Source organism: Triticum aestivum, chromosome 3B (assembly GCF_018294505.1).
Source record: "Triticum aestivum cultivar Chinese Spring chromosome 3B, IWGSC CS RefSeq v2.1, whole genome shotgun sequence".
Lineage (NCBI taxonomy): Eukaryota > Viridiplantae > Streptophyta > Magnoliopsida > Poales > Poaceae > Triticum > Triticum aestivum.
In genome coordinates this window covers 13,978,738-14,004,348 of record NC_057801.1, presented here as the reverse complement: position 1 = coordinate 14,004,348, position 25,611 = coordinate 13,978,738, and the positions used below count along the sequence as shown (strand labels likewise).

General features: G+C 44.8%; 2 protein-coding genes, 1 long non-coding RNA gene and 1 pseudogene across 29 annotated transcripts; 3 read left to right on the top strand and 1 right to left on the bottom strand.

Moving 5' to 3' along the window:
• Positions 1-1,649: 1,649 nt before the first annotated feature.
• LOC123068261 (uncharacterized) lies at positions 1,650-12,493 on the bottom strand. 27 transcript variants are annotated; one of them, XR_006431652.1, is made up of 10 exons: positions 11,826-12,491; positions 10,482-11,229; positions 9,880-9,998; positions 8,995-9,098; positions 8,147-8,460; positions 5,320-6,877; positions 4,596-4,740; positions 4,339-4,411; positions 3,412-3,443; positions 1,650-2,169 (listed from the first exon to the last, which is right to left on the bottom strand). It is a non-coding gene; the product is annotated as an uncharacterized lncRNA (long non-coding RNA). The 27 variants fall into 27 exon arrangements; XR_006431638.1 differs by having other exon boundaries at positions 3,393-3,443; positions 4,596-6,877; positions 11,826-12,492; XR_006431647.1 differs by having other exon boundaries at positions 4,596-6,877; positions 11,826-12,492.
• A 552-nt stretch (positions 12,494-13,045) lies between these two features.
• On the top strand, positions 13,046-17,331 carry LOC123068260 (uncharacterized). Its single transcript, XM_044490784.1, has 8 exons — positions 13,046-13,196; positions 13,811-13,863; positions 13,962-14,115; positions 14,860-15,009; positions 15,158-15,292; positions 15,725-15,907; positions 16,518-16,578; positions 16,968-17,331. Exons 3-8 carry the CDS (start codon positions 13,963-13,965, stop codon positions 16,994-16,996), a joined length of 711 nt encoding a protein of 236 aa, XP_044346719.1. The 5' UTR covers positions 13,046-13,196; positions 13,811-13,863; position 13,962; the 3' UTR covers positions 16,997-17,331.
• Positions 17,332-18,324: 993 nt separating this feature from the next.
• On the top strand, positions 18,325-18,845 carry LOC123064343 (formin-like protein 16). The gene has a single exon (XM_044487839.1). The coding sequence runs from the start codon at positions 18,393-18,395 to the stop codon at positions 18,681-18,683; it is 291 nt and encodes a 96-aa protein (XP_044343774.1). The 5' UTR covers positions 18,325-18,392; the 3' UTR covers positions 18,684-18,845.
• Positions 18,846-21,137: 2,292 nt separating this feature from the next.
• Positions 21,138-22,853, top strand: LOC123067147 (uncharacterized; annotated as a pseudogene).
• The last annotated feature ends 2,758 nt before the right edge of the window (positions 22,854-25,611 follow it).

The window sequence follows — 25,611 nt, the reverse complement described above, 5'->3', positions numbered from 1 at the left end:
CTCCCTTGCCCCTATATATAGTGGAGGGGAGGGAGGGCAACCATACCAGAAGCCCTGGCGCCTCCCTCCCTCCCGTGACACCTCCTCCTCTCCCGTAGGTGCTTGGCGAAGCCCTGCAGGGTTGCCACGCTCCTCCATCACCACCACGCCGTTGTGCTGCTGTTGGATGGAGTCTTCCTCAACCTCTCCCTCTATCCTTGCTGGATCAAGGCGTGGGAGACGTCACCGGGCTGTACGTGTGTTGAACGCGGAGGTGCCGTCCGTTCGGCACTAGGATCTCCGGTGATTTGGATCACGACGAGTACGACTCCTTCAACCCCGTTCTCTTGAACGCTTCCGCTTAGCGATCTACAAGGGTATGTAGATGCACTCTCCTTCCCCTCGTTGCTGGTTTCTCCATAGATAGATCTTGGTGACACGTAGGAAAATTTTGAATTTCTGCTACGTTCCCCAACAAGACCATGAAATTTGCTCCTCCCCCGACCATGACTAAACAGAACACCATACAAATAACCCTCATTGCACTGAAGAGCAAGATCAGTATCTTCGTCACCCCTCCTTATGGCTAAAGCTCTACACTCCTCGATGTAAGGAGCAAGATGAGCTCTAACACTGCACGGAACATACTGCACAACAAATCAAAACAAGGATCATAATCAAAACCTAAACAACATGGGCAGCACCAAAAGAAATAAGCGTGTGTGGCAAAAATTGAACAATTATAAAATGATATTCTTACAACACGCCTCCAACAACGCCGATCCAGGACCACACTAAACCCATCTACAGAAGAATCAACAGAAGAACACGGGCCACCAGGCATACGGCAAAAAGGACAAGCTATAACTGCAAGGAACACAATGGTTATCAAGAACTAATCCCACAAAACCCAGTTGAAACTTGACATCTGATAGTGTTGGCAGTCCCCACCCGTAACTACCCCATAAGTCTCCATATCCAGGAAATATAATGGGAACAAAAGGAGAAACGAGAAAGGGAAACAGGGAACCCACGAAGGCAACGGTAGGGAATGACGATATCGCGAACGGGGAAGCGCGGTCGACGCTAAAGAAGGACCGCCGTAAGAGCAGGCAACAAGCGCGGCGGACGGGACAGGGGCCGCCGTAACCACGCGACAAGAGCGGCGGCCGCGATGGGCGGAAACGACGGCAAAGAAAGAACAGTGCGCGACGACGGTTTGCCCACACCAGAGAGAAACAGATCTCAAAAAAGATCAGAAGGTATTACAAAACATTAAAAATATAAGTACTAAAGTGAAAAAAGGAAAAACCACAATGGGAAACCGGAAATCACGGGAGAAGCCGTGCGCGCACAAGTGTCGCGCGTGGAGCGCCTCAGAAAAGTCTCTTCAAGCGCTCCACGCGTGACACTTGGCGCGCGGGGAGCGCTCCCCGACTAATCGTTGCGGGGAGCGCTCCTCAATTACTAGTGACTAGATCAGCAACGTGCCTTGGCGCGAGGGTGCCTGTCCGAACGTTTTGGTCAAGTAGGTAATGCTCAAATTAGTAGAAATCCATGTTTAACGTAGGCATTCAAACAAGATAACAAAATAAAGGAAGAAATATTCACATGTGCAGGCAACTGAACCACCATCTTTTCAATGCAAAAACAAGAATACACTCATGCAGTAATCAACAACAACCAACCTTATCCATAGTAGCACCCATCAGATTAAGATTCAGAGACACACAGCCAAGATTAAGATTCATAGGAACCAAGCAAACATCACTCAGGCAAGATTTTATTGGAAATCTACTACCTAAGCTACTGGAAATTCCAAAACAGCGAAGTTCCATCTAAGCTACTGGAGTAAGTTACTGCAATCTTCCTCTTGAATCTACTCCCACATTTCATCATTTAGCTACTGGAGTACTGGAAATCCCATATTTCATCACAACAATTTCATCTTTTCTGCTGAGTACCTCGATCTGGATGTCGCAGCCGATGGGGATCTCCTTGATCTGGACGCACTTTCTTGCCGGCTTCTTGTCATCCTCGTTGGCTTCCTCGGCGCCCCACTTGGTTTCAACCTTGCCGGCGGTGCATGGCTTGGACTTGGCCTCCCACTTCCACTTGGGGTCGAAGCCGTCGTCATTGGGGGAGGCAAGCTCCGCCTCCCACTTGAGCGCATGGCCTCCGTCACGTTGCCTGGTTCAGGCGCGAGATCAAAAACAGTACCTTAGCACACGGTTCGACGCCCAAAGCAATTCATCTAATATTTCATCTTATGAAGAGATCAAGTTTGTCACAAAGGAATAGAAAAAAAATGCAATGCATTATCATAGATCAGGAATAGAGCAAGTCATTATATAAAAATCAACACATTCCACAAGTCGAAAGACCATTCATAATGATTGAAGCAAGTCCTTTATATAGAAAGGGATTGAAGACTGGGTAGTACATTAGAGGGCAGCCGAATAGTACAAAACATTAAAACTAAGGCGTTTATAGAGAAAGCTACTGACAATAGTCGCATAGCAGCCTACATATATAAGTACACAATGAGAGCCAATGGTGTGTCTCATCATAGCCAAAATATAATGTAATAGTTCTATAGGCATAAAGAACTTGCCATTCATTTGTCAGCCTGAACATTGCCATAGTGAGCATAGGAAATAAAATACCCACCATGTGTTTACGATTATGCCAGTGGCAAACTACGGGCAATTAACTTGTTACAATTATACATGCTCACTGGTCATCCATGGCTCAGCCCCATGCTCACAAAATCATAGGATGCACAATTTTATTTGTGTGTTGGCAGCCTGAGATCTTTCTGCCGAGCACCAAGGAGGAAGAGGAGGAGCACAACAGTGGCGAGAGCAAAAGCCGTGCTCCTCTGGGTAAGCACACACCAACATTTCATCAAGCAGTTTTGGCTCGTCACGCCATGTCGCCAACATGACAACTTTGATATATTATTTTAACTAAATTCCTAGAAAATGATGACAAACCAAAGAGATCCAGCTGCAAACTGCATACAGTTCAATAAATATGAACTGTACAATGCAACTCACAAATTTGAGATGAGCTTGGTCCTTTGAAGGCAAAAAAGGAGAAAATTTTGAGCTATATTTTGCAGCACACAAAAACAACAATTTTCATTGCTATTTGAACAGGGCAGATACCTGCTCCAGTTTACTTGATTAAAACTGAAGCAATACAAGATGCTATCAGACACTACATCTAGTGGCATTATATGGCCAATGACCATCTAACACAGAGTAGCAGCAGAGAATAGAAGCAGGAAATGCCCAAAGCAACAGAATAACATAAAAAGGTAAAGAATGATCTGTACTACTATTTATATAATGAAAAAGAGATGGTTCTCCTAGGCCCTGCATCATAATCAAATGAAAACAATCAATTACCCTCATGGGTCTAATGTACCCGAGTGTCCCAGATCTTCGCCAAGCAAATTTCTGCAAATGTCATTCAGTTAGAAGACCACCATTAGTGCATATCATAATCAAATTGTTCAATGCTTAATTAGATAATAGCTGAATAGATGGTTCTCATGGGTGAGCATGTGGCACAACATTTTCTTTGCAGAAGAAGTAAGCACTATTTTTAGACATCAGTTTTACCAAGCAATTATATTTCAATCCAACCTAGCAGGGCGGATCTAGCGTGGGGTCATGTAGGGTCGGTCGCCCCGGCTAAATTTTCAAGACCTAGGGTACCCTACTGCTTTTTCCAATGGCTGCCATGGGCAGGAGAGCAGCTCTCATAGTCTCGTGTAGACCTGTACGTTCAATCGGTGGAAGTTTTTTTTTAAAGGCGTTCAATCGGTGGAAGTTACGAGCAGGAAGACGAGAAGATAAAGATTTGCTTGTAAGTTGTAAGAGATGGGCCAATGACCAAGGCCCAATTGCACGTGTCTCTGTGAGCCCATTATTTTCTGTATAGTTTTGGCGTTCCCAATTCTGTCGATATATAGGAAACCAAAAAATCGGCCAACATGTATTGCGCGATCAGCCAACAGAGAGAGAAAACAGCAAGTTTATTCATTCTCCCCTAATCTTTTGGCGTTCTCAAATATTACCACACGTAGGGATGTCAACCGGGTCCCATTTAATCCCGTTTAAACCCACTATATAATCGAACAGTTTAAAATTTTATTTTATTTTCTGCAAAAATGAACTATGAAGCTAGGCAACGCTAACCAAACGGGACTTGCGGACACCATTTATTTGCCATTTACATCCCTAACCACACGCATGGGCTGCTGTATAAATGAAGATGCATATTGGCATTTCTATCTCAAACTATCAATACCTAGACACTAATGTCCGGCTTGTCCGCAATACACTATACCTGATGCAATAGTTTATCTCTAAAATGTCCATGTGTTGTTGGCCCAAAGGTCGTCACTGCGGACCAAGCACACCTGAAGAGAGGTCATTCAATCTTCAGAGGGATAAAACGAACCAAAATCAAGCAAATCGTAGCTATTATATGCACTGCTTACGATGGCACATAATGCATTGTGCATTCTATGCACTTCAATGGGAACCCAAATTGTTTTTGCTCCATTTACTTGATTTAAGGCCTGGCTGCATGCACACATATACCTATCTGCGTGACGGCTCCGATGAACTGCACGCTAGAGTGGACGCCATGATCGAGTTGTCCGGCCGCCAGTGTCAAGGCCGTGCTTGCCTTTAGAGCTTAACATACACCTTTCAATATAGCTCATCTTTCTTGGTGTTGCCCTCTCTATAAGCACATTATAGTACTATTTCCCGTAAATACGAGAAGTAATAACATCAGGTTTCATCACATCACAGTCCAAAGGAAAACAATAATGCAAGTATGCATACAACAGATGTAGCTGCTCTCGCCTTTGGTTGACAGCGTCCTAAATATGTACAGTTCAACAGTGAATCAACCATGAATAGAAAAGAACATTCAGTTACACATTCATCTATTCACATGACAAACAGTACAGTAAAATATGGTGACCATTTAAGAAACACGACACTCACTTTTTACTTTTTAGTCAAATTATACTTGGAAGAAGCTGAGATCAACTCTTCCTAGAAGGGAAATATCACATTCTTAAAAAAATAAATATAAATTAAAAGAAAACACTTTTCTGAAATGAAAAGTAGAACCAAGATCTAAAATATGTATAGTTCAACAGTGACTAATTAAATCTAAAACTCAGAACCATGCAGCGTTATAACCTCAAAATGCATACCTAATTTGTGGTAATCTAATTGCTGATTAAGACATAGAAGCTTAAATAGATCATATCAGAGAAGAGAGAGAGAGAGAGAGAGAGAGAGATGGTACCTTGCCTCTTACTGCACATTAACGCCTAGCTGAATTCATGTTAATTACGCAGCAAGAGAGAGAGTGAGGCATCCTCTTGCAGACCAACCCGGCGGGCAGCAACTTCCGATCGTAAAATATCTTGTCAACAATATTATTACGTAACAGAAACGCACACAACAATCATGTTAATAGAGCACCAACAGAATCTCCTATATCATTCGAAGATTAAAAGGGATGAGCATAAAGTACATATGAAACCAGTTGTATTCTTCGTGTTCTTCCTGGACCATGTTTTATATCAGCAAATTGCTTGATTGCTCAAGAAAGTACTTATATTAGCAGTGGTCAATCATCGTTGCCCCAAATCAGAATTCTATTAAAAAAACATAGAAGACAAAATGCCTTCCTGAACCATGTTTTATCAATAGACAAACTTCCGGTGGTAACCAAATGGTAGCAAATTTTCATAATTCAAATAGTTGCTATGCCTAAATGAACAAAGTTCAACACTATTACAAGCTTGTCGGGAAGAGTGCAAGGCAAATCGATGCAAAACTATATGTACAAAGAAGGTGGCAACAAAACAAATTAACCCCAAATGCTTACTTAGCAAGGAAATAAGTTACAAAGCTAACAAAACATGCATCCTTCAAAGTTCACTTACATTTAGTCTGGTGCATGATCCACAAAATGCAGTGGTGACAGATAGAATTGGGGAAAGCTTCAGAACAAACCAAAGAAAACAAAAGGAAATGTCCGCTCAATGGCTCAGATTTATGGAAGATGGCTATAAACACTGGAGCATAAATAAGCAACACCTTTAGATATACAAGTAAAAAAGGGTCTAGGGTTCATTGCATAGTGGGCTCAGATTCGCCTTTTCTCGATCATATAACCTACCCCCATCATCTCTTATCACCAGATCAATCTGTTTATACAATGGAGCTGCCCTGGTTATCACTCAACAAGAATGACCATCCAAGGACAGATCAATAGGTATCACAGGATCAAAAAGGATTCTAGAGACAACAGGGAGGATCCAACTTGATACCCATAGGTGCCATGATTGCTCAAAGGCACACTCATTCCAGCCACAGTTAATCATCATCGCCCTAGCACGAACGCCACCGCCACAGACAAAGCGAAATGGCGAGAATGCCCCCGGCGGGGCAGGCTATTTACGAGCGGTGGCACGAAACGGGAGTAACTATTCATTCCAGCAGTAACTTTTTTTTATCCGACGGACGAGGTCGTTACAGGGGTCGCTCCGACGGCCCAGATCCGATCAAGCCACCCGATCCGACGGCCAGGAATCCCAAATCGCTGTGGTGCGGCCTGAGGAGCTTCTATTCTTATTTCTAGATGGATGTATGGATCAATGTAGCCATGGCCATGTCCCATACAGTAGCCGAAGCAGAGGAGCAGGAAGAAGATGGAGCTCACCGAGGGAGGTTGTAGCCGAGGCAGTACTCAGTGCACGCCGGGGTTGCGCGTGAACGCCGTCCAACCGGCAAGGAACCGCGTCGGAGTTGCGCCTTGCACCGTCCCGCCGACAAGCACAAACGCACCAAAAAACCTGTATAAGAAAGGCATGATTATTTATCAGAAACAATTATTTAATTAGTACTATTTAGCAGAATGACTAATAGGTAAGACATACAGGTGCAAAGATCTCATGCTCTCATGGTTGAGCCTCTCTTTTTTGAGAAAAGACACCCCCGAGTCAATTAGATCACCTAGCGGTAGCCCAAGAGCGAGCTTGTCCTTCACTGGGCAAGAATGGAGTATTACCTAACCGACATTGCTTACCCCATATTCATTTATAAAGTATATTTAATCTGTATGCTCTGTACACATTTATTCGATGCGGTTACTCTGTACTAAACATATCTGATCCAACAGCCGAAACAGCCGTAGATTAGGAGTTGGCCTATTGGAAAATGCAGCTGATTCATAAGTAGATCTTTAAGCACCCGTAGGATGGTATATTAGCAATAGTTCTAAGCATTTTTTAGATAGCAAGCTCGATGAAATTAAGGATTTTAGGTTACTTTTCAATTATAATGCCCATGAAAGGTTTAAAGAGCACAGTAAGCATTTAGAGCTATAACAGATATTATATTTCATCAGGCCAAAAAACAGCGAAAACTTTATAATCATGTTTAGCTATTTTTTTCCTGTCTACAGATTTAGAGACTGGAAATTTATTATGTATGTTGTATATTGGATATGCAGGATAGAAAAATAAAGGAAAGCAGTAGCAATACAATAAAATATGGAGGTATAGTAGATCTATAAGACATCAATTATCTATTTACATAAATCTGGGTAAAATTATGTATTTGACCTATCAAAAAGGAAAAATGAATCATATATTCTTACTATTTTAAAACTAAACTTTGCATTGTGTGACTACTCGTCCTTGGACTCAATTCCAAGCACTTAGTGCCAATTTGAAGACCAAAACTAAATGAAACCATAAAATTTAGACTTTTGTGCTTGCTCTGTGACAATGTTAGTGTAGCTGTGCAAATATAAGAACCATTAAATTCCTCTTATGCATTTTCCTGGACAGAACAAATATACTCCCTCCATTCCTAAATATAAGTCTTTCTAGAGATTTCAAATGAACTACCACATATGGATGTATATAGACATATTTTAGAGTGTAGATTCACTCATTTTGCTTCGTATGTAGTCACTTGTCGAAATCTCTAGAAAGACCTATATTTAGGAACGGAGGGAGTATATAGTTAATTTAGTAGAAATAATAGGTTTGGTTTGTTTCTAGAAGCAGAGGTACCCAATAAACAGGAAGGATGAAATGAACAAAGATGTGACGCACCAAAAGCGGGAGAAAGCCACCAGCGCAAGTGGCCAACACCCGACGCTGCTGAAGATATCAATGACCACCGCCGGCCACACCCCCCTGCTCGGCACTGTGTTGTGGGCTGGCGGCAAGGGCCATGACGACGTCGGAGACCATGGTGGCATCTGGTCGTCAGCAACCATGGAGGCCCCCACCAGAGTTGTGGCCTACGGTGTTTCCATTTTGGGCCATCTCGATGGTGTGCTCCTCTATGCGGAGCAGCGACACAGATTACGCCCTGGCACATCACACGCTTGCCCTATCCACCCGGTGGTCCAACGCTTAGGCCACTGCACAGCATAGCCAGAGCAAGATATTGATTTGCATCCCTAAATAATACCAATAGAAAACATTACCATAAATACATATCCTCCATATTATCAATCAAAAGTACTTGAAACTAAAATTACAGAAGAACATTTATTTCCTAAGAGCATAACCTAACCACGTGCTAAATCAAAATGTCATTAATTTGAAAGTTTCATCATCAGCCAAACTCATCTCGAAGTTGTCATAAATCCATATCTTCGGTCTAAAATGGTCTACTTTCTTCATAATGCAATCAACCAAACAAGTATCTTTTAAGAATGAGCATAGATACGACATCAAAAGCTCTCTCACAAAACAAACATGGGAACGTGTCAAGAATTAGCAAGACTAAAACAACAAACATGAATTGTGTGTTGCTTGCGGATTTGTAAAGAAAATAACATCCGAATGAAAAATCAAAATTACTACATGGTACATCATGAATTGTTGAGGAAGAAAATAAAGATGCGGGCTACAAAATTCAGAAGATTTCTCTCTGAGCCTACAATACTCACTTTGTTGCAATTATGAAGGAATAACAGCAAACGAGAGCCAGGAACACGCTAATAGCTATCATTCCATGATAATATCAAATCCAGTCTTCCACATACCCTTTGTCCTAGACCAAAAGAAATGCACAAATGGTGAGCATCATAAGGAATTGTTCTTGGGTCAGTACAAAGCATACTAACCCCATTAAAATTCCGTGCATGGAGGCGAGATTTAAGTACGATAATTAACCAACTCAACTGCAATAATTTTTTCACCACAGCTGATTGTAAAATAATGTTTTCACATGGATAATCAGAAGTAACAGGAAAAACCAAGATATGTGGCCTACTCACATGCAACTTGTATGCGCCACCACTGTAGGCAAGTGGACGGAACAGAGAAGTTTTCCCCTCTGCAACATAAATAGGCCTACATAGGAACCTGGTGTGCATAACTACAAACTATAAGCGCGTAGCTAACGGCCCATTGCCAGCATCTACATCGTAAAGTGTTACATTAATCGATAATAAATAGGTCAGACAAAGCTAAATGTGCTATTATTTCCCAGTGAAAAACCATGATATTCGAAGCCCAGTTTGTAATGTTAATAGTAATTAAAGAAATGTGAGGCAGTGCTTCAAAACTTTAAATTGCAAAAGCAATAAACCTGGGAAGCAAAGCCTCCAGGACATGAATAGGAGGATAGCTCACATCAAAAATAGAATATGACCTTTTATGCTAGTCAACCAGAAGGCCAGTTGAATATACGCAATTAATTGCTATCAAGAGAGCCAAAGCAACACATGGATTTCATATTTTTATTGGATGAAGCGCATAACGTATACTGGATGAAGCGCATAATGTATACTGTATAAACAAATTCAAAGTTCAGTTATGGTCAACCCTACCTTGATACAAGTAGGTCTAATATTGCAAACTGAAACCGCGATGTCTACAAAATAAGCTGCACACTGAGCACTGAAATATCATCTGCACCTCACAGACCTTGCAGGATGCTCTATCCAATCTGTTGTGAGTCCAGAATATGATCTTTTTTAAAGATTAAAATCATATTGGTAAAAGATGTACAAAACAACAGACAATCAAAACCTAGTGCTAGAAGTAAGGGTCCTCATAGTAAAAATATCATGTTGTGTAAATCTGGACCTTTCAGGATGCTCTATCCAAGTTGAGAGATATTTTAAAGCAGTAAATGGTGTTTGGAGTAGCACTTGACAATGGCATAGGCATGCTCATGTGTACAGAGTTCATGGTAATCAGAGAAAGTAGCAAAGCTCAGGTGCATATGGACCCATAATACCATATCGCAAATCAACCAGAGTGATAGACATCATTACTTTGGATAACCTATAGCCGAGTTACATTGGATACGGATGGTACTGTAGTGAAAATCTTAGTATCACACCATTTTTGACAAAAAATAGTACGAGAGGCTACTACTGCGTTATTATATTATTTATAAGCAAAAATTTACATGAGTAATCCTAACCTCTTAGCTGCCCACAATCTGGATTGTCAACAGCCATACACAATCCCCTTTGATAACCTAAAGACACCATGCCCAATGAGAAGAAGACAAATAAGATTGGAATGCAAGTTACCGAATCATAGAAGAAGACACGTTGTGAAGACCATACTTATTTTTTTTCTACATTTATGAAATGAATAATCTGATTTTGTTAGTTAGTTGTCAAGCATATCTTACCATCAACGTTGTGTGCATCTAGGCATGCTAGTTGTGCTATATTTCTGCCAGCTAATGGACTGTAACATCGACCAAAATTTTCAACATAACCTGTGTGTTCTCTGCTCACTACACTATCCTTCACCCCTTTCACTTTCAGAAATACCAGAGTAAGTGAGAATTGATATACAGTTGTTTTCCAATATTCGGTTCTTTCACAGCCATGTTTATAAGGCAACAAAAACAAAGATGTATTTTGTATGCCCACAGTTTTATCCAAGTTTTAGCCATGAGGTGAAGGTTCCTCCTGACAACCAGCTAAGGCCTTGTACAACTTACTACAACCGGATCAGAGAAGCACATGATCTTATTTTAAAGAAGAGATAGATTAGCTTATCTGAGATGACCCAGACGTGCAGCCAAGCAGTGGGTGCCTGACCAACGCTTCAGTCCGCACGTGTTAGGCCACGGCCAAGGGTAGCATAACCCAGTGTTGGTTCGACGCCGCCGTCGGGGAGGAAGACAGAGGTTGGCTGCACCATCAGGAACCAGTCTGTGTGCATGAGATGTATGCCAGTCAATACACACATGAAAAAAAAATCTGATTGCGATTCAGTGGTTCGTGATGTCAACTTCAGATTCAGAATAAGCTAATAGAACCTAGTACAGGAAGAAACTGAACTTCTTATGGAAATATCTCCTCAAGTTAAAGCGTTAATCATCAAGATTTTTCAAAATTTGGCGAAGCACATCTGTACATCGAAAACGTAAGATTCATATCAAATCGGATAGCAGGAAATGAAAACAACAGGTGCAGCTCTAGCACTCGAACCAATATGGCCTCAGCGAGCTTTACAAAGGTGCTGACCAAGATGATGTGCTTTACAAAGAATTTTTTATCTAATAAGGGCTTTGAATCCAACCCAATCTGCCTGTTACCGTTGGGAATTATCTAATAAGGGCTTTGAAAGACGAGCGCAGGAGCCAACCCCATCACGAGATATCATTGTGGAACCCCAATACGAGCCGTGAGAAAGAGAATGCATTGCAGGGGCGTCAAAATCTCAAGGGAATCGGCAAGGCGCACGAGCAGGAACCGATAATGGACGCGAACTCGAAAAGTGTTCGGGAGGCGGGATCCGTCCTCACCTTGGGCGCGTCGATGGATGAGGAATCCTCGACGATTTGGTCCGTGAGGAGGAGATGGACGAGCATCTCGTCGCCGCTTAACCACGTTGTCCCGCGAGCAGAAGCACGCGCCGGCTTGACGCAGCGCCAGCGCCGTTGGGGGTCAGCCTCGACCCGCAGGGCCATCGCCACCGACGCACCGATGGGGGCCGCGCCGCTCCCGTCCGGCCATGCAGACCGCTGGCTCGGAGGAATCGATCCCACGAGGGGCGAATCCACTGGCCACGGGAGAGAAGGGTGAGGGGATTGGGAGAAGGTGGGGGCCTGCAGCGACGGGGAGAGGGTGGGGGCGCGGTGGCGGTGGTTGTGGATGACGGCGACGACGCTAGGGAAGTGAGCGCCGGGGGTCAGGCGGGCAGGACGAAGGAGATGGCGGCGGCGCAAGCGCCCACCACCGTCTGCTGCCCCTCCAGACTCGAGCACTCTGCGGGGTCGGAGCAGGAGGGCTCGGGAGCCGCCGCCGTGCCCGGGGACCAGCTCGCGGACGGGGAGGGCGGGCGCCCACTCGCCGTCGCGCAGGACGGCGGCGTGGTCGGAGGAGAGGAGACGCCTTGCCCTGCTGCTGCTCCTCCCCGCTGCCGCCGCCTTCGTGCTCCTCGTCCTCCCTCTGCTAGTCGTTGGGGAGGGGGGGGGGGGGGCTTTGCTGCGATGGATCTGGCCGCCGACGGCGCGGGGAGGTGGGCGGCGGCGGCGGCGATGTGGGTGGGAGGAGAGGAGGCGCGCGGGAGGGGAGGGGAGGGAGGGAGAGAGGAGGCGGCGGCTAGGTCTCCGCCACAGGATAGGAGCGCCCCCTTTTATATCCCCACTACGTGAAATGACCAAAATGCCCCGGTGGGGGCATGGTATTTACATTTTGCTGCCATTACTATTCATTTCAGCAGTGCCAGCTCCAGATCCGACGGCTCAGGTTCATCCAGATGTTGATCCGACGTCCAGAAACGCATCAAGAAATCGCTGATCTCTGAGGAGGCATGTGGTAACATCCTTCTCTTATCTCTTGATTTCGAATAAATTAGGAGTAGAAGATATTTTGAAGAAAAAAGGGGGCTGTGGTGTGCCCGCACGCGGGCCTGGCCTCGCAGCCTAGTCACAGCCCAAGGTGTGTCATGTGCCGGGCCGGCAACGCGGCGCGCGGCCCACTTGGACAGGTTTTGTTCCCACCCGACAACCCGAGTCCCGATCGTGAACCACAAAAAGAGACCGATCGTGAACCACCCCGTGCCCTACAACCTCCGCCCCCGTCCCCGTCCCCGTCCCAGCGTGCCTTACACAACTCCTCCTCCGCCTCTGCCGCGCCGCGCGTCGCCTCCGTCGCCGTCCCTGGGGTTCGAGGTATGATATCTTGTTTTCATCCGGCGATTAGATTTGTTAAAATGCCCCTGGCCTCCGCGGTTAGTTAGATCCGCCCCTTTGCAAACCCTAGATCTGGAGTGGCTAGGTTGTCAAGACTTCGTAGGTAATCTTGGTTGAGTCGACCGGCTTGATTTGATTTAGGGAACAGTTAGCGCCTTTCTTGATCTCGATGTACCCACTTTTTCATGCTATGGTGCCTCTGCTAGTACAGAATCGCCATGTGCTGCTGCATCTTTTTTTATACTGATAAAAAGGGCTTAGACAATTTCTGCTGGCTCTTCGGCGGGCTCCATGGGTGGCGGTGATGGACTTCCCTCTTGGTTGTGTGGGCGGTTAGAGGTGGAGCGGCGGGTTCCGGGTGAAAACCTTTGTCCGTGTGGACTCGGCAGCGGCGATGCCTAGCGCCGTTCTCCCGCTTGGGGCGTTGTCGTGGAGCTTAGGTGTTATAGGGTGTTAGCGTGGCGTTGTTTTCAGTTCTTCCTGTTCTCTCTTGGTATGTGGCTTGCGTGATCTGATTATCCTAGTATAGGCACTGTGTGAGGGCTACTTGATCACCTTGTGTGTACTTTGTTTGGTTGTTGATTTATATATAAAGCGGGCGAAAACCTCTTCCGAGAAGACAATTTCTGTTGCTGCAACCTGCACTGTAACAAAACCCAACATTCTCTCTTCTTCACCAGTGCTACTGTTATCCATAACTTGCCTTTACCTGCTTTCATTTGCATTGCCTTCGTCGTGCTCTAGGATGCAACAGCCTACAGGCGAGATGGAGATGAAGAAGGCGCCTCTGCCAGCGCCTGCTTTCCACAAAGAGTACACTCTTCCTAGAGCACGACACTACCTTGATCAACACTATTCACTCCGCCCTCCTCTCTCCAAGGATGATTACTCCAAAAAGGTGAGACAAGCCCTGCATATTTCTTAACCTGAATCCATGGATACAAATGTTACCCTTTCTGTTTGAACTGGCATGCACTCGGCAATATATTATGGATCAATCACTTGCATGGTCTAGTTAATTTGCATCTGAACAATATGTTCCTTGGTTCTCAAGACCCTTTTGTTGCTAATAGAGGTCTACGTATCTTCTCATTTTAATTTGTCTAGCTAGGTGTAACCAACTACAACGTAACTGGGTTGGTCAACTGTTCCTGAAAATAGTATTCTTGGAACTAAACACATGCTCTAGGGTTTCAGATGGTCCATTGCATTGCTGTTTTTTAGGCTGCAACATATATTATGGACTCCTCTGGACTGTATCATGGCTAAATCGTGATGATACAAGCAGGGCTTATCTTATTGCTGCATATCATTAGGCATGCAGCACAGGGAGTAAAGAAGCAGCACACATGTAGTTCGGCGAGCAGTAGCATTTTTTCGTGGGTTTTTTGGTTTTAACTTCTCTGTGTTTACTTTGTGATGCAAATAGCATCAAGTACTACTAGTACAGCATTGCCATGTGCTGCTGCATTTTTGTTTACTGATATAAACATGCTTGCCAATTTCTTTTGCTGCAACCTGTACTTTGATAAAAAATTGCCTCTTCTGCAGCAGTGCTATGGCTAATTACATACTGTCTGTTTCTGTAGCCGATACCTACCTTTAACCCGCTTTCATCACTTTGTTTTTGTCTGTGCTCTAGGATCCTACAAGCGAGATGGAGAAGAAGAAGAAGGCGCCGCTGCCAACACCTCATTTCCACAAAGAGCGGCCTCTTCCTAGAGCAGAGCGGTCCCCCGATCGACGCTACTCGCCTTACCCTCCTCCGTCCATGGATGGTTGCTCTGGAAAGGTAAGACAACCCCCACACACTTTTTAATGCGAGCACCTTAAATCCTTAATCCATGGATACAAATGTTACATTTTCCCTTTTTAATGTGAACACCCTAAATCCTTAAATCCTTGATCCATGGATAAAAATTGTAATATTCTCATTGCAGAATGCTGGATCTTGGCCTCTTCCCCCGATTTACTATGGGCCTCCATCTGAAGCCTTTCATGTCGACTGGCGCAATAAAGACGGGGTTGTGGACATGGAGCATTACAGCACAGAGCTGTTTGCAGCGATGGACAAAGTGAGCATTGCTTAATACTCCCTCTGTAAACTAATATAAGAGCGTTTAGATCATTAAAGTAGTAATCTAAACACTCTTATATTAGTTTACGGAGGGAGTATAATATTCCATGCGAAATATCTCTCTCCCTTTATAAATCCCGTTCATTTTAGATATTAGAGGGGAACCCCCCCCCCCCTCATGCATCCAAAGATCGATGTGGTCAATTGTTTAATTAGTACAAAGTAATTTATTGATCATAGTCAAAATAAATGGAGTATAAAAGAGCAACAAGGTACATGCATAAAACTGAAAAGTAGATCTTGATTACATAGCCTATATATAGGGTAAAATATGTTTCTTTCTTGTAATCTCGCTGCCAAAGAAATCCTTGTTATTTCAAACACTGTTGAATTAAGGTAATGTGACAGAGCTGTTTTGTTCGGTTTGCAGCATAGTATTTTGTCGGTGCACCGTTGTACACGCCCACAGTTTGGACCAAACGTCAGCGCTGAGTATGTGCTTGATCCTATATTTGAGGATACGTTCCTTGCCAATCCCCGTTTTAGCTACCTGCTTCCCTTGATCGGCCACAAAGTATCTTCTGCAGCTGAGGCTCCCAATTCAACCACGCAGGCAAGACTTCTACTCAAACTCCTGTCATTTTTATGCCAAGCTAGCTGCTACGGTTATCGATTTTTAGGCCTCTTTGGATTGTAGGAACTAGAAAATATAAGGTTATGTACAAACAAGAGGCATGCATGCTTTTAAGTGCAACATGATTGCAATTTTGTGAAAATCCCAAAGGAAACAAAGGGACACCACTTGGCGGCTTCAACCGACAGAGTGGAGAGAACACATATAGTATCAAATCATTACTACTTACGTTTTTGACTGGCAATCAAATGGTTACTTTGACCACATATGTCTTCTAGTGTTGCTGGTACTGTACCAGCAAACTGATTGCTATGCACGGAGATTATTTTGATTATGTTAATTTACAGTCTTGTTATTGATGCATATTTCTTTCTATGCCACTGATTGTATCTCTCACATCCATCGTTCCATGTGATGACCGATTCCCAATTTTCATCACATTGTTCCATTTAAATAGACTCACGTTACCAAATGTTCAGTACAAACTAAATGTTCTGAAGTCAAGTTTATGAACTGCCATCTCGGATGTGACTGTATTGATGATCTCTTGTTTGTTGTTGGCAACATTATCTCTCTTTTACCTTGGCAGGTTGGCACAACTACTGGATACTGGCAGTGTGATGGTTCTATAGAAGTCCCTGTCCGCGAAGGTGTGTGCCTATGTGTCCATATTTCGGGACAACTAATTTTCGAAGCATTTGTTCAGTATATATATAGTATATACCAATGTCTTTTTAAGAATAACTATATCAATTGACGTAAACACAGTAAAACAGTAACGAAGCTAAGATAGATTTTTTACTCGTCCATTAATTCAGACATCATTGCTTGGTAATTTAACATGGCATGTTGGTTATGTTTGTTACATAATCATGGCTTCCTTTTCTGTTTGTTAGTGAGAATTTTTACCTTAATTTTTAGCCTTTAGCTCGACAACGAGTGTGATGCAAAGAGAGCAAATGAAGAAGTTTCAGTGTTGCTTATACTTTTTTCCTTTTACTTCTGTTGCTGACACTCTGTTTTGCTTGTTTGATGACAGTTGCTGCTTTGAAGATTTCTGACAACTAGCCACCTATGTGCCCAACCAAGTTGCTCCCAGAAGATGAAAATCAAGATTTTCATGGAGGGCCCTGAGTTTCATATTGAGATTACGAACCCGTTAGCAGTAACTATGTATTAGCTACATCTACCCTAGGTGTGGGCCGCATCTTCAAGATCAATGCGCGCAGGATATATTAATTTTAACTTGGTGTCTGCGCTGCGCCGCATCTATCTATCTATCTATCTATCTATATAGTGCAAGATATTTATAAGCTTGGTTCAGGTTGTGTCTGAGAAAGAGTGGCAATCTGTCACAGAAGATGCCATTCGTCTTATATATGCATATGAACTGGAAAAGTTTATCTGCGGTGGTGACTATTTCACAGTATGCTTCTTCGATCATCTTCGGAATTTAGCTCTTTTGGGGTCCCGGTCTTCTAACCCTGCATGCACGTTGCACGTTACTGTCTGAAATAGATCTAAGAGCTTGATGATTGCCTGTAAGCAGGGATCAGAGTGTACATATGAGGGTCGTTTCTATTTATGTCCTGTTCCATTTATTGTTTTATCGATGTAAAGCCGTTGACAGGTTGTCCTCTCCTTTCTTGGGAGATATACTGGCTGCAGCCCACCCAAAGTGACTTTGCATTTTGTTCCTTTTTTCTTCTAATAACTTGGGGTTTTCAGCAGCCTGACAAGTGACGCAGAGGATGCGCAAAGTGATGACGACGAGAAGCTAGTTTATTTGTTTGGGCACTGACATTTATTTTCAAACTAGCACGGTGTCCCGTCTAACCATCTTTAATCTTCTATGGTTCTTGGGGCTTCAGATAACCACAATGTGCTCGCATAGTCGCATTGCACTAACATATACAATGTCGCATAGTCACATTCTTCTATTTCTTTTCTGGAACACGTACTAAAATAAAAATGTCCGGGTTAATGTACTTTGCACAAAAACCAAAAAAACAAAAAAAAGGAGGGGGGTCATGTTCGTCTATACCACTGAAACAGCTAGTACATATGTACTACTCGATCAACCTGCAACTTTTGCTCATTGTGAAGAGTAATTAACACACACTAGGAGATATTGTAATCAAGGACGGTGAAACTCTGGGATCGCTTCCGCTAGCAGGCTGCTAAGCACATGCATTAGCATCTTTTCCTTGAAGATTAGGTCGCGTCCTGGCCAACGCATAACCTTTGCCGCTTCAAGCGAGCGGCAACTTACATTCCGGCCAAGATAGATAGGCCGGCGCCGTTGACGAGCACCACGTACCAAGTGAGCTACATAGGTATCCATGCTCTATAAATTCCATGGGAACCATGCATACAAACGCACCCATCTCAGATAATCAACAGAACGAAAGACACTACCAAGACCATACTATAAGCTAGGAGCAACACCGTGAGGGCTTTGGCAATGGCGAGGCGCCTGGGAGTCGTGCTGGTTGTGGCGGCGGTCGTTCTTCTCCTTGTCACCGCCACCGCCGCCCGGTCCGACAAGCTGAAGGCGCCCAAGGAAGACAAGCCGAAGGGGCCTGCTGAGAGGCCGCCCAAGGCCCAGGGGCCCAAGCTGAAGGAGCCCAAGGAAGACAAGCCGAAGGGGCCTGCTGAGAGGCCGCCCAAGGCCCAAGGGCCGAAGTCGAAGGCGAAGCCGATGCACGTTAAGTGCAGTGAGAACTGCAAGAAGGACCTCAAAATCACTAGTTAATGCTTATGCTTGCAAAAGTAACATCCCACCAGCGCACTACATGTGCGCCACTTGTCGCAACCTTGTAGTTTTTTTTTCGTATTTGTTTTTTCAATAAGGTTCATCTCTTGAACCGTGTATCCAAATTCTGAACCATTTTAATCATTTGATTTTCCGCGTTGAGATCTTCGAAATTAGATCACATGTTAATAGGTTTCAACAACTTTTTTCACAAAAAAATCGAAAGAAAACCCAGAACAAAAATCCGGAACCGAAAAGAAAACAAAAAATACAAAAAAATGCAAAAAAATGGAATCCGGGAAAAATAAAATTGAAAGAAGAAAAAATCGAAGGCCAGAAGCACAACTATGTTTTCATTTTTTTGGAAACACATGCTGTGCTTTTCCTTTTTTCTAGGCTTGCATAAGAAAAGTTGTGCTTCTTGCGGTAGGACATTTTTCCTTTTTCGGTAGAAGGGTAGATGTGCTTTCAAGAAGAATTGCACGTCTCATGAAAACAAATGTTGTGCTTCACGTGGAAGCAAAACCGTACTTCTTGCGGAATTATATCTGTGCTTCTCACAAAAGCACATGTTGTGTTTTTTCTGTGCTTCCTGTGGAAGCAAGGATGTGATATGTTTATCAATGCCATGTTGGTACATCTATCTGTAATTGAGAATTTTTACCTTGATTTTTCGCCTCGAGTTTGATAACCTGTTTTACAAAAAGAACAAATGAGGAAGTTCCAACGTTGCTCATACTTTTTATCTTTTACTTCTGTTGCTGGCACTCTGTGTTGTACTTGTATGATGACAGTTGCTGCTTTGAAGATTTCTGAGAACTAGCCACGTATGTGCCCAACCAAGTTGCTCCCAGAAGATGAAAATCAAGATGTCATGGAGAATCCTCAATTTCATTTGAGATTACGAACCGTTACAAGTAACTATGTATTAGCTACATCTACCCTATGTGTGCGCTGCATCTTCAAGATCCACGCAAGATATATTGATGTTAACTTGTTTGGGCGCTGCGCCGCATCTGTATCTATATAACGATGTTTGTAAGCTTCGATCAACTGTGGAATTTATCTCCTTAGGCTTTGTTCGGTTAATCCTCCTCCCAAGAGGATTGGAGGGGATTGGCAAGGATTGGTTCGTATTTTGATTTAGAAGATGTTTAAATCCCCCTCAAACCCTTTCAATCCACTTGGATTCACACACAACCGAACAAGGCCTTATGGGTCTTGGTCTCACCATGCATGCATGTTACTGTGTGAATAAGCAGGTATCAGTGTATGAGGGTTGTTTTCATTTGTGTTCTGTTTCATTTATTGTTTTATCGATGTAAAGCCCATGAAAAATTATCCTGGGAAAAGGAACCTACATCCTACTCTTTCCTTTCTTGAAGATCAGTAGGATTTGCAGTTGACAAGCTGACAGTTTTGACCATCTGAACATGCAGGGCAGGCGCTTTGACCAGTGGGTTCTGCAGCTAGTACATAGAGGAGGAGGTTCCTTTTAACCCGCAGGACGACTAGTTTACTGCTGTTGCACGGTGGCCATCCTCGACGACGACACAGTACTGCATGTAGGCGAGATCCAGCAAGCGAAATTGGCACAAGAGTGCATCCTGCAAGCAGCACAAAATCTGAAACTGCTGATGGTTTTCTTCTCGCACTGTCATGTATATAACTGATCCAAACAAAAAGAAGTAGCAATCGCACTATCTGAGTTGCTTCCATAGTTCCATGCTTATATTACTATTCCTTTGCCTTCTCCGGTAGTTCAAACATCTCTAAGTTTCTTGCTCGATAATTTATTGGTTAATTTGGATATAATTATTGTGGCGGTACATACTACTGATAATTTATTGGTTAATTTTTTTTTTATAAAACTTAGTCAAAATTTAAAGGGGGCTTATAAATCAAGACGGGGGAAGTACTGCTCGATCACCTGCAACTGCAACTGACTTTTGCTCGCGTGCAAAGCGTTGCATGTCTGCATTGACAGAATTATAGAACGAAATGCAAGACAAAGAAGTGGGTAAACAAGCTAGTGGGAGATATTGTAACCAAGGACGGTGAAACGCTGGCAATGGCATCGCTTGCTCCAGCAGGCAAGTTAAGTACACGCATTAGCATCTTTTCACTTAAGATTAAGTTGCATCCTGGCAATAATCTTGCCACTCATGGAATAAACATCACAACGTGCGTTACTATACTTGCATAGGCATGCATGGGGGCTAAGCAACTAGGGGCTAGTGGCTAGCGTAAAGCACCATGTATCGTTCGGGTGAAGATATGCTGGCGTTGACAAGCTAGCGCCGCCGTACCAATCGGGCTAGGTGCATTTAGGGTTTAGGTGTCAACTCCATGGGTCGATCGCCTGTAAATTACCCACGAACCATAGATCACCAGACCAAAGACACTACCAAGGCTACACTGTAAGCTAGGAGTAACAGCGCGAGGGCCTTGGCAATGGCGAGGCACCTCGGAGTCGCGCTCGCTTTGGCGGCTGCCGTCCTCCTGCTCGGCACCACTGCCGCGGCGCAGTCTGGGCCACGGCCCCAGCCCAAGGAAGACAAGCCCAAGGGCCCTCCTGAGAGCCCACCCAAGGCCCAGGGCCCTCCTATGAGCCCGCCTTAGAGCCCCTCCCAAGGCTCAGGGGCCACCTGAAAGCCCACCCAAGGCCTAGGGCCCTCCTGTGAGCCCGCCTCAGAGCCCTTCCAAGGCACAGGGGCAACCTGAAAGCCCACCCAAGGCACAAGGGCCTCCTAAGAGCCCGCCTCAGAGCTGCCCAAGGCCTAGGGTCCGCCCAAGGCGCAGGGGCCGAAGCCGAAACCAAAGCCGATGAGTGTCAAGTGCACTGAGAGCCGCAAGGAGAACCCCTACCGCTGCAATCGGAACATGGACTGCCCCTCCTACTGCCCTCAATCCTGCTACGCCGATTGCAACACGTGCAAGCCCGTCTGTGTTGAGCACTCCATCCATCTACCAAGTACCAACAACCAATAGAGTCTCTTGCATAATTAGTATTCCCTCCGTCCCTAATAGACGAGCGCTGTGTCAAAAACACTCTTATATTACGGGATGGTGGGAGTAGTAAAATGCGATACAATATACATTGTAGCATTGACCGATGAACCTAAAAAAAAGCATTGACCGATTGTGTGCTATAGACGTGCGTGCGTGCAGTGTGCAACACCCCAGGTGCGAGCGGCGATCCGCGGTTCATCGGCGGTGACGACAACACCTTCTACTTCCATGGCCATAGGGATGCCGACTTCTGCGTCGTCTCCGACCGTGACCTCCACATCAACGCACACTTCATCGGCAAGAGTGGCCACAGCGGCATGTCTCGGGACTTCACCTGGATCCAGGCCATCGCCGTGCTTTTCAACTATGGCCACCGCCTTTACATCGGTGTCAGGAAGACCGGCACCTGGGATGATGTCATCGAGCACCTGGAGATCACCTTGGACGGCGAGCCCGTGCACCTACCCGGCCACGACACTGGCAAGTGGACGTCCAGCCGCGTCCCCCAGCTGACAGTCACCCGCACCAAGGCGACCAACGGGCGTGCTTGTCGCCCTCGACAGGAAGTTCAGCGTCAGGGCCAACACCGTGCCCATCACCACGGAGGACTCGAGGGTGCATTGCTACGGCGTCACCGCCAATGACTTGCTCGCGCACCTCGAGCTGGTCTCCAAGTTCAACGCGCTCACGGAGGACGTCCACGGCGTGGTCGGGCAGACCTACCGCTCCGACTACGTGAACCGATTTGACGTATGGAAATGCCGGTGGAAATGTCCATGGCGCCAACGTGGTATCGGAGCTCACTGCCGTCACCTGCAGCGGCGGCATGCATGGACGGCCAAGGCGTGGTGTGCAAGAAGTAAAAATGTATGCCTGCATGCATCGCATGGTTGCCAAGTACACAGAAATAAGCAAAGGACATCCATTGACACACATCTGAGGAACATGCAACTTTATTACTCCTATATAGTATTCCCGCCGTTCCTAAATACTCCTAAAAGTCTTTTTAGACATTTCAAATGAACTAAAACATACGGATGTATGTAGACATGTTTCAGAGTGTAGATTCACTTATTTTGCGTTGTATGCAGTTACTTGTTAGAATCTCTAAAAAAACTTATATTTCAGAACGGAGGGAGTATTCCTTTGGTTTCATAATGTAGTACTCCCTCCGTCCAAAAATACTTGTCATCAAAATGGATAAAAAGAGATGAATCTAGAACTAAAATACGTCTAGATACATTCCCTTTTATCCATTTTGATGACAAGTATTTCCGGACGGAGGGAGTACATATTAGTTTTTTAAAAGTATAAAAAATACGTATGTTTTTAAAACCAAATAAATATGTGTGTTTGACTATAACAACTACCGACATCTAAAATACTAATTAAATAAAATATAAAATTATTGCACGACAAATCTAATGACAATAATATTTTATTGTGGGTGTTTTTTTACAAACTTGCTAAAAATATAGACATTATTTGACTTTTAAAATCAAATATACGCTGCATTTAGAATGGAGGGAGTATGTGTCATGTGTGTTATAGGAGTATCAAGTATGTTGCACCGATGAGACTATCGACCAACTTTACACTATATGACAGACGAACAGAGTGATTTGATTCTGATTGATGCTGCTGGATGAATGGTGCGGTCTGATCTAATTTGATACGTCGAGGCGAGAGAGTCGAGAGTGAGAGGCACTGGTGACGATGACCCTTCTCACTTCTCACTTCTGTTGCTTTGCTCACGATGCACGAGGGAGGGGAACAAATCCGATTTTTTTTATTAATAATAAAGGATAAACCAATTATTCCAAAACTAGTAAAGGTAACTTAAAATTTTGAAAAATGGGAAGGACGCTATGAGTAACAACGTCCATGTTGGCCGCTATTGCGAACCATGTCCAGGTCTGGACGCTAGTGTTAGCGGCGTCCAGTGTATGATTGAACCAACCCAGCCCAGAAACCCAGAATCAGCTGTCCCCACCCTAATCTGTTTGCCCGACCAAAGAAATGTCGATTGGTGGATCATAATGGCGAGCAGCCGATGAGACAGTGTCTCATCTATTAGTAGTGTCGCTCTTATTCCTATAGATTATCCGAAGGGATTACGAAACGAACTGAAGGACCCTAATAAGGCTTCGAGCATCTCTAGTCGATCCCTAAAACCTTCTAGAGAGTAAAAAAAATAATCAGTTTTACTCCTCTAACCGGGACCTAGCTGATCCCATAAATCCTACAGTGGAGTATATATTTTACTCCTCGCCGAGCCGAGCGCCTAAAATTACTCGACCGCTCGGTCTCAGAGTAAAAGCACACCACGCCTCTTTGTCTCTCTTCCTTAATCCCTCGCCGCCCTCTTCTCGCAGGCGCCCCCCTACCACCCACACACAACACCCGCGCCCCACCCTTGCCGACATGGCCGGATCCCATGGACGCCTCGCCCCACTGCCCATCCGCAGCGCGAATATGGGTAGCCCCGAGAGCAGCGCCGACCTAGCTGCCCTCCGTCATTGCCGCGACGCTTCCTCGAGCGCCGCCCCATCAGCCTCCCGCGGCAGGCTGTTCGGCTTCCCCGAGCTCCCCGTTCGCCGCCGCCTCGAAAGCCATACATCGACATGTGGCAATGGGATTGGGGACGCGGGTGGCCGAGATCACGGATCGGCACACCCACGAGAAGCTTTGGCTCGGATCCTTCCACTCCGCCGAGGAGGACGCCAAAGAATATGGCATTTGGTCGGCCCGGCTGCACGGCGCCGACGACCACCAAAACTTTGAGTTCGATGAGATGTCGTGGCTAGATGTCGTCGACCCGTGAGTGGCTCCGCACGGGAGGCAAGGTAGGATCCGGAGACGAGGGAGTGGCTGGCACGGAGGCCTCCGATGAGGCGTACATGTCGGAGCTCCACGGCCTCTACCCAGAGCAAGTCGAGGCGGCGCTAGCAATGTTGTTAGCTCTCTTCCTCCCCAATCTCTCCTCTCTAGTGTTTCCCCTCCTGTAATCAGACCTGATACTTGAGTGAATCAACACGAGGGAGCAGTAAAACCATGTGTTTGATGGAGTAGTGGCTTGGTTTGTAACATCGGCCGACGTTGCTTACCGCAGGGCAAAGGCGGAGCAATGATTGCCAACAAACTACTACCACCGTCCCATAATATAAGAACGTTTTTGACATTACACTAGTGTCAAAAACGTTCTTATATTATGGGACGAAGGGAGTAGGTTTTACAGCTCATGCAACTCCATATATCAACTGAAAATGACTCAATTCAGTTTAATTAGAGCAGTGACCGAACCACACAACTGGATGTTGTTGGCAATAGCGTCCAGACATGGGTGTGGTTCTTAATGACGTCCAGGTTTGGACGTGGTTGTTTATGGCGTCCTTCCTATTTTTAAAATTTCCATGTTTTATTTACTAGTTTTGATATTACCGAATTATTAATTACTAATTATAAAAAATCGGGGAACAAATACATGACCGATCCACCTGTCGCGGTCTCGCGGCTGTTGGTCCATACTCGTGGGACACCAAGTTTTTTCTTTTTTAGAATTCGTGGGACACGACACCAAGTTGGTTCGTGCGTCCACCTCAACCATTAACTACTCTCCAAACAGTTTACTAACACAGTGTCTCGTGCCGAAAATACGTGAGGTCCAACGGATGCCAACTTGCCAAGTTTCTTTGTCTCAAGCGTGGGCGTGGGCGTGGTGCTGCAATACAATAGTAAGTGATCCAAACTAATATGCAATGTTTACTTCAGGATTTCTGGCGATGCGCTTTCAGTGAAAGGAGACGTTTTCATCGATGACGAGGCACCTACAGTGGCTCCGTAAATCTCAAGATGACAGTTTTTCAATGATGCTCACAGATATAGGGTGTGTGTGCGCGTTCATAGGTATGAGTGT

Coding starts and splice junctions, on each gene's coding strand:
- LOC123064343 (XM_044487839.1), top strand. CDS start 18,393: ATGGCGAGGCGCCTGGGAGTCGTGCTGGTTGTGGCGGCGGTCGTTCTT.
- LOC123068260 (XM_044490784.1), top strand. CDS start 13,963: ATGCAACAGCCTACAGGCGAGATGGAGATGAAGAAGGCGCCTCTGCCA. Junction 15,010..15,157: donor TGGATGGTTGCTCTGGAAAG/GTAAGACAACCC, acceptor TTCTCATTGCAG/AATGCTGGATCTTGGCCTCT. Junction 15,908..16,517: donor CTCCCAATTCAACCACGCAG/GCAAGACTTCTA, acceptor TTACCTTGGCAG/GTTGGCACAACTACTGGATA.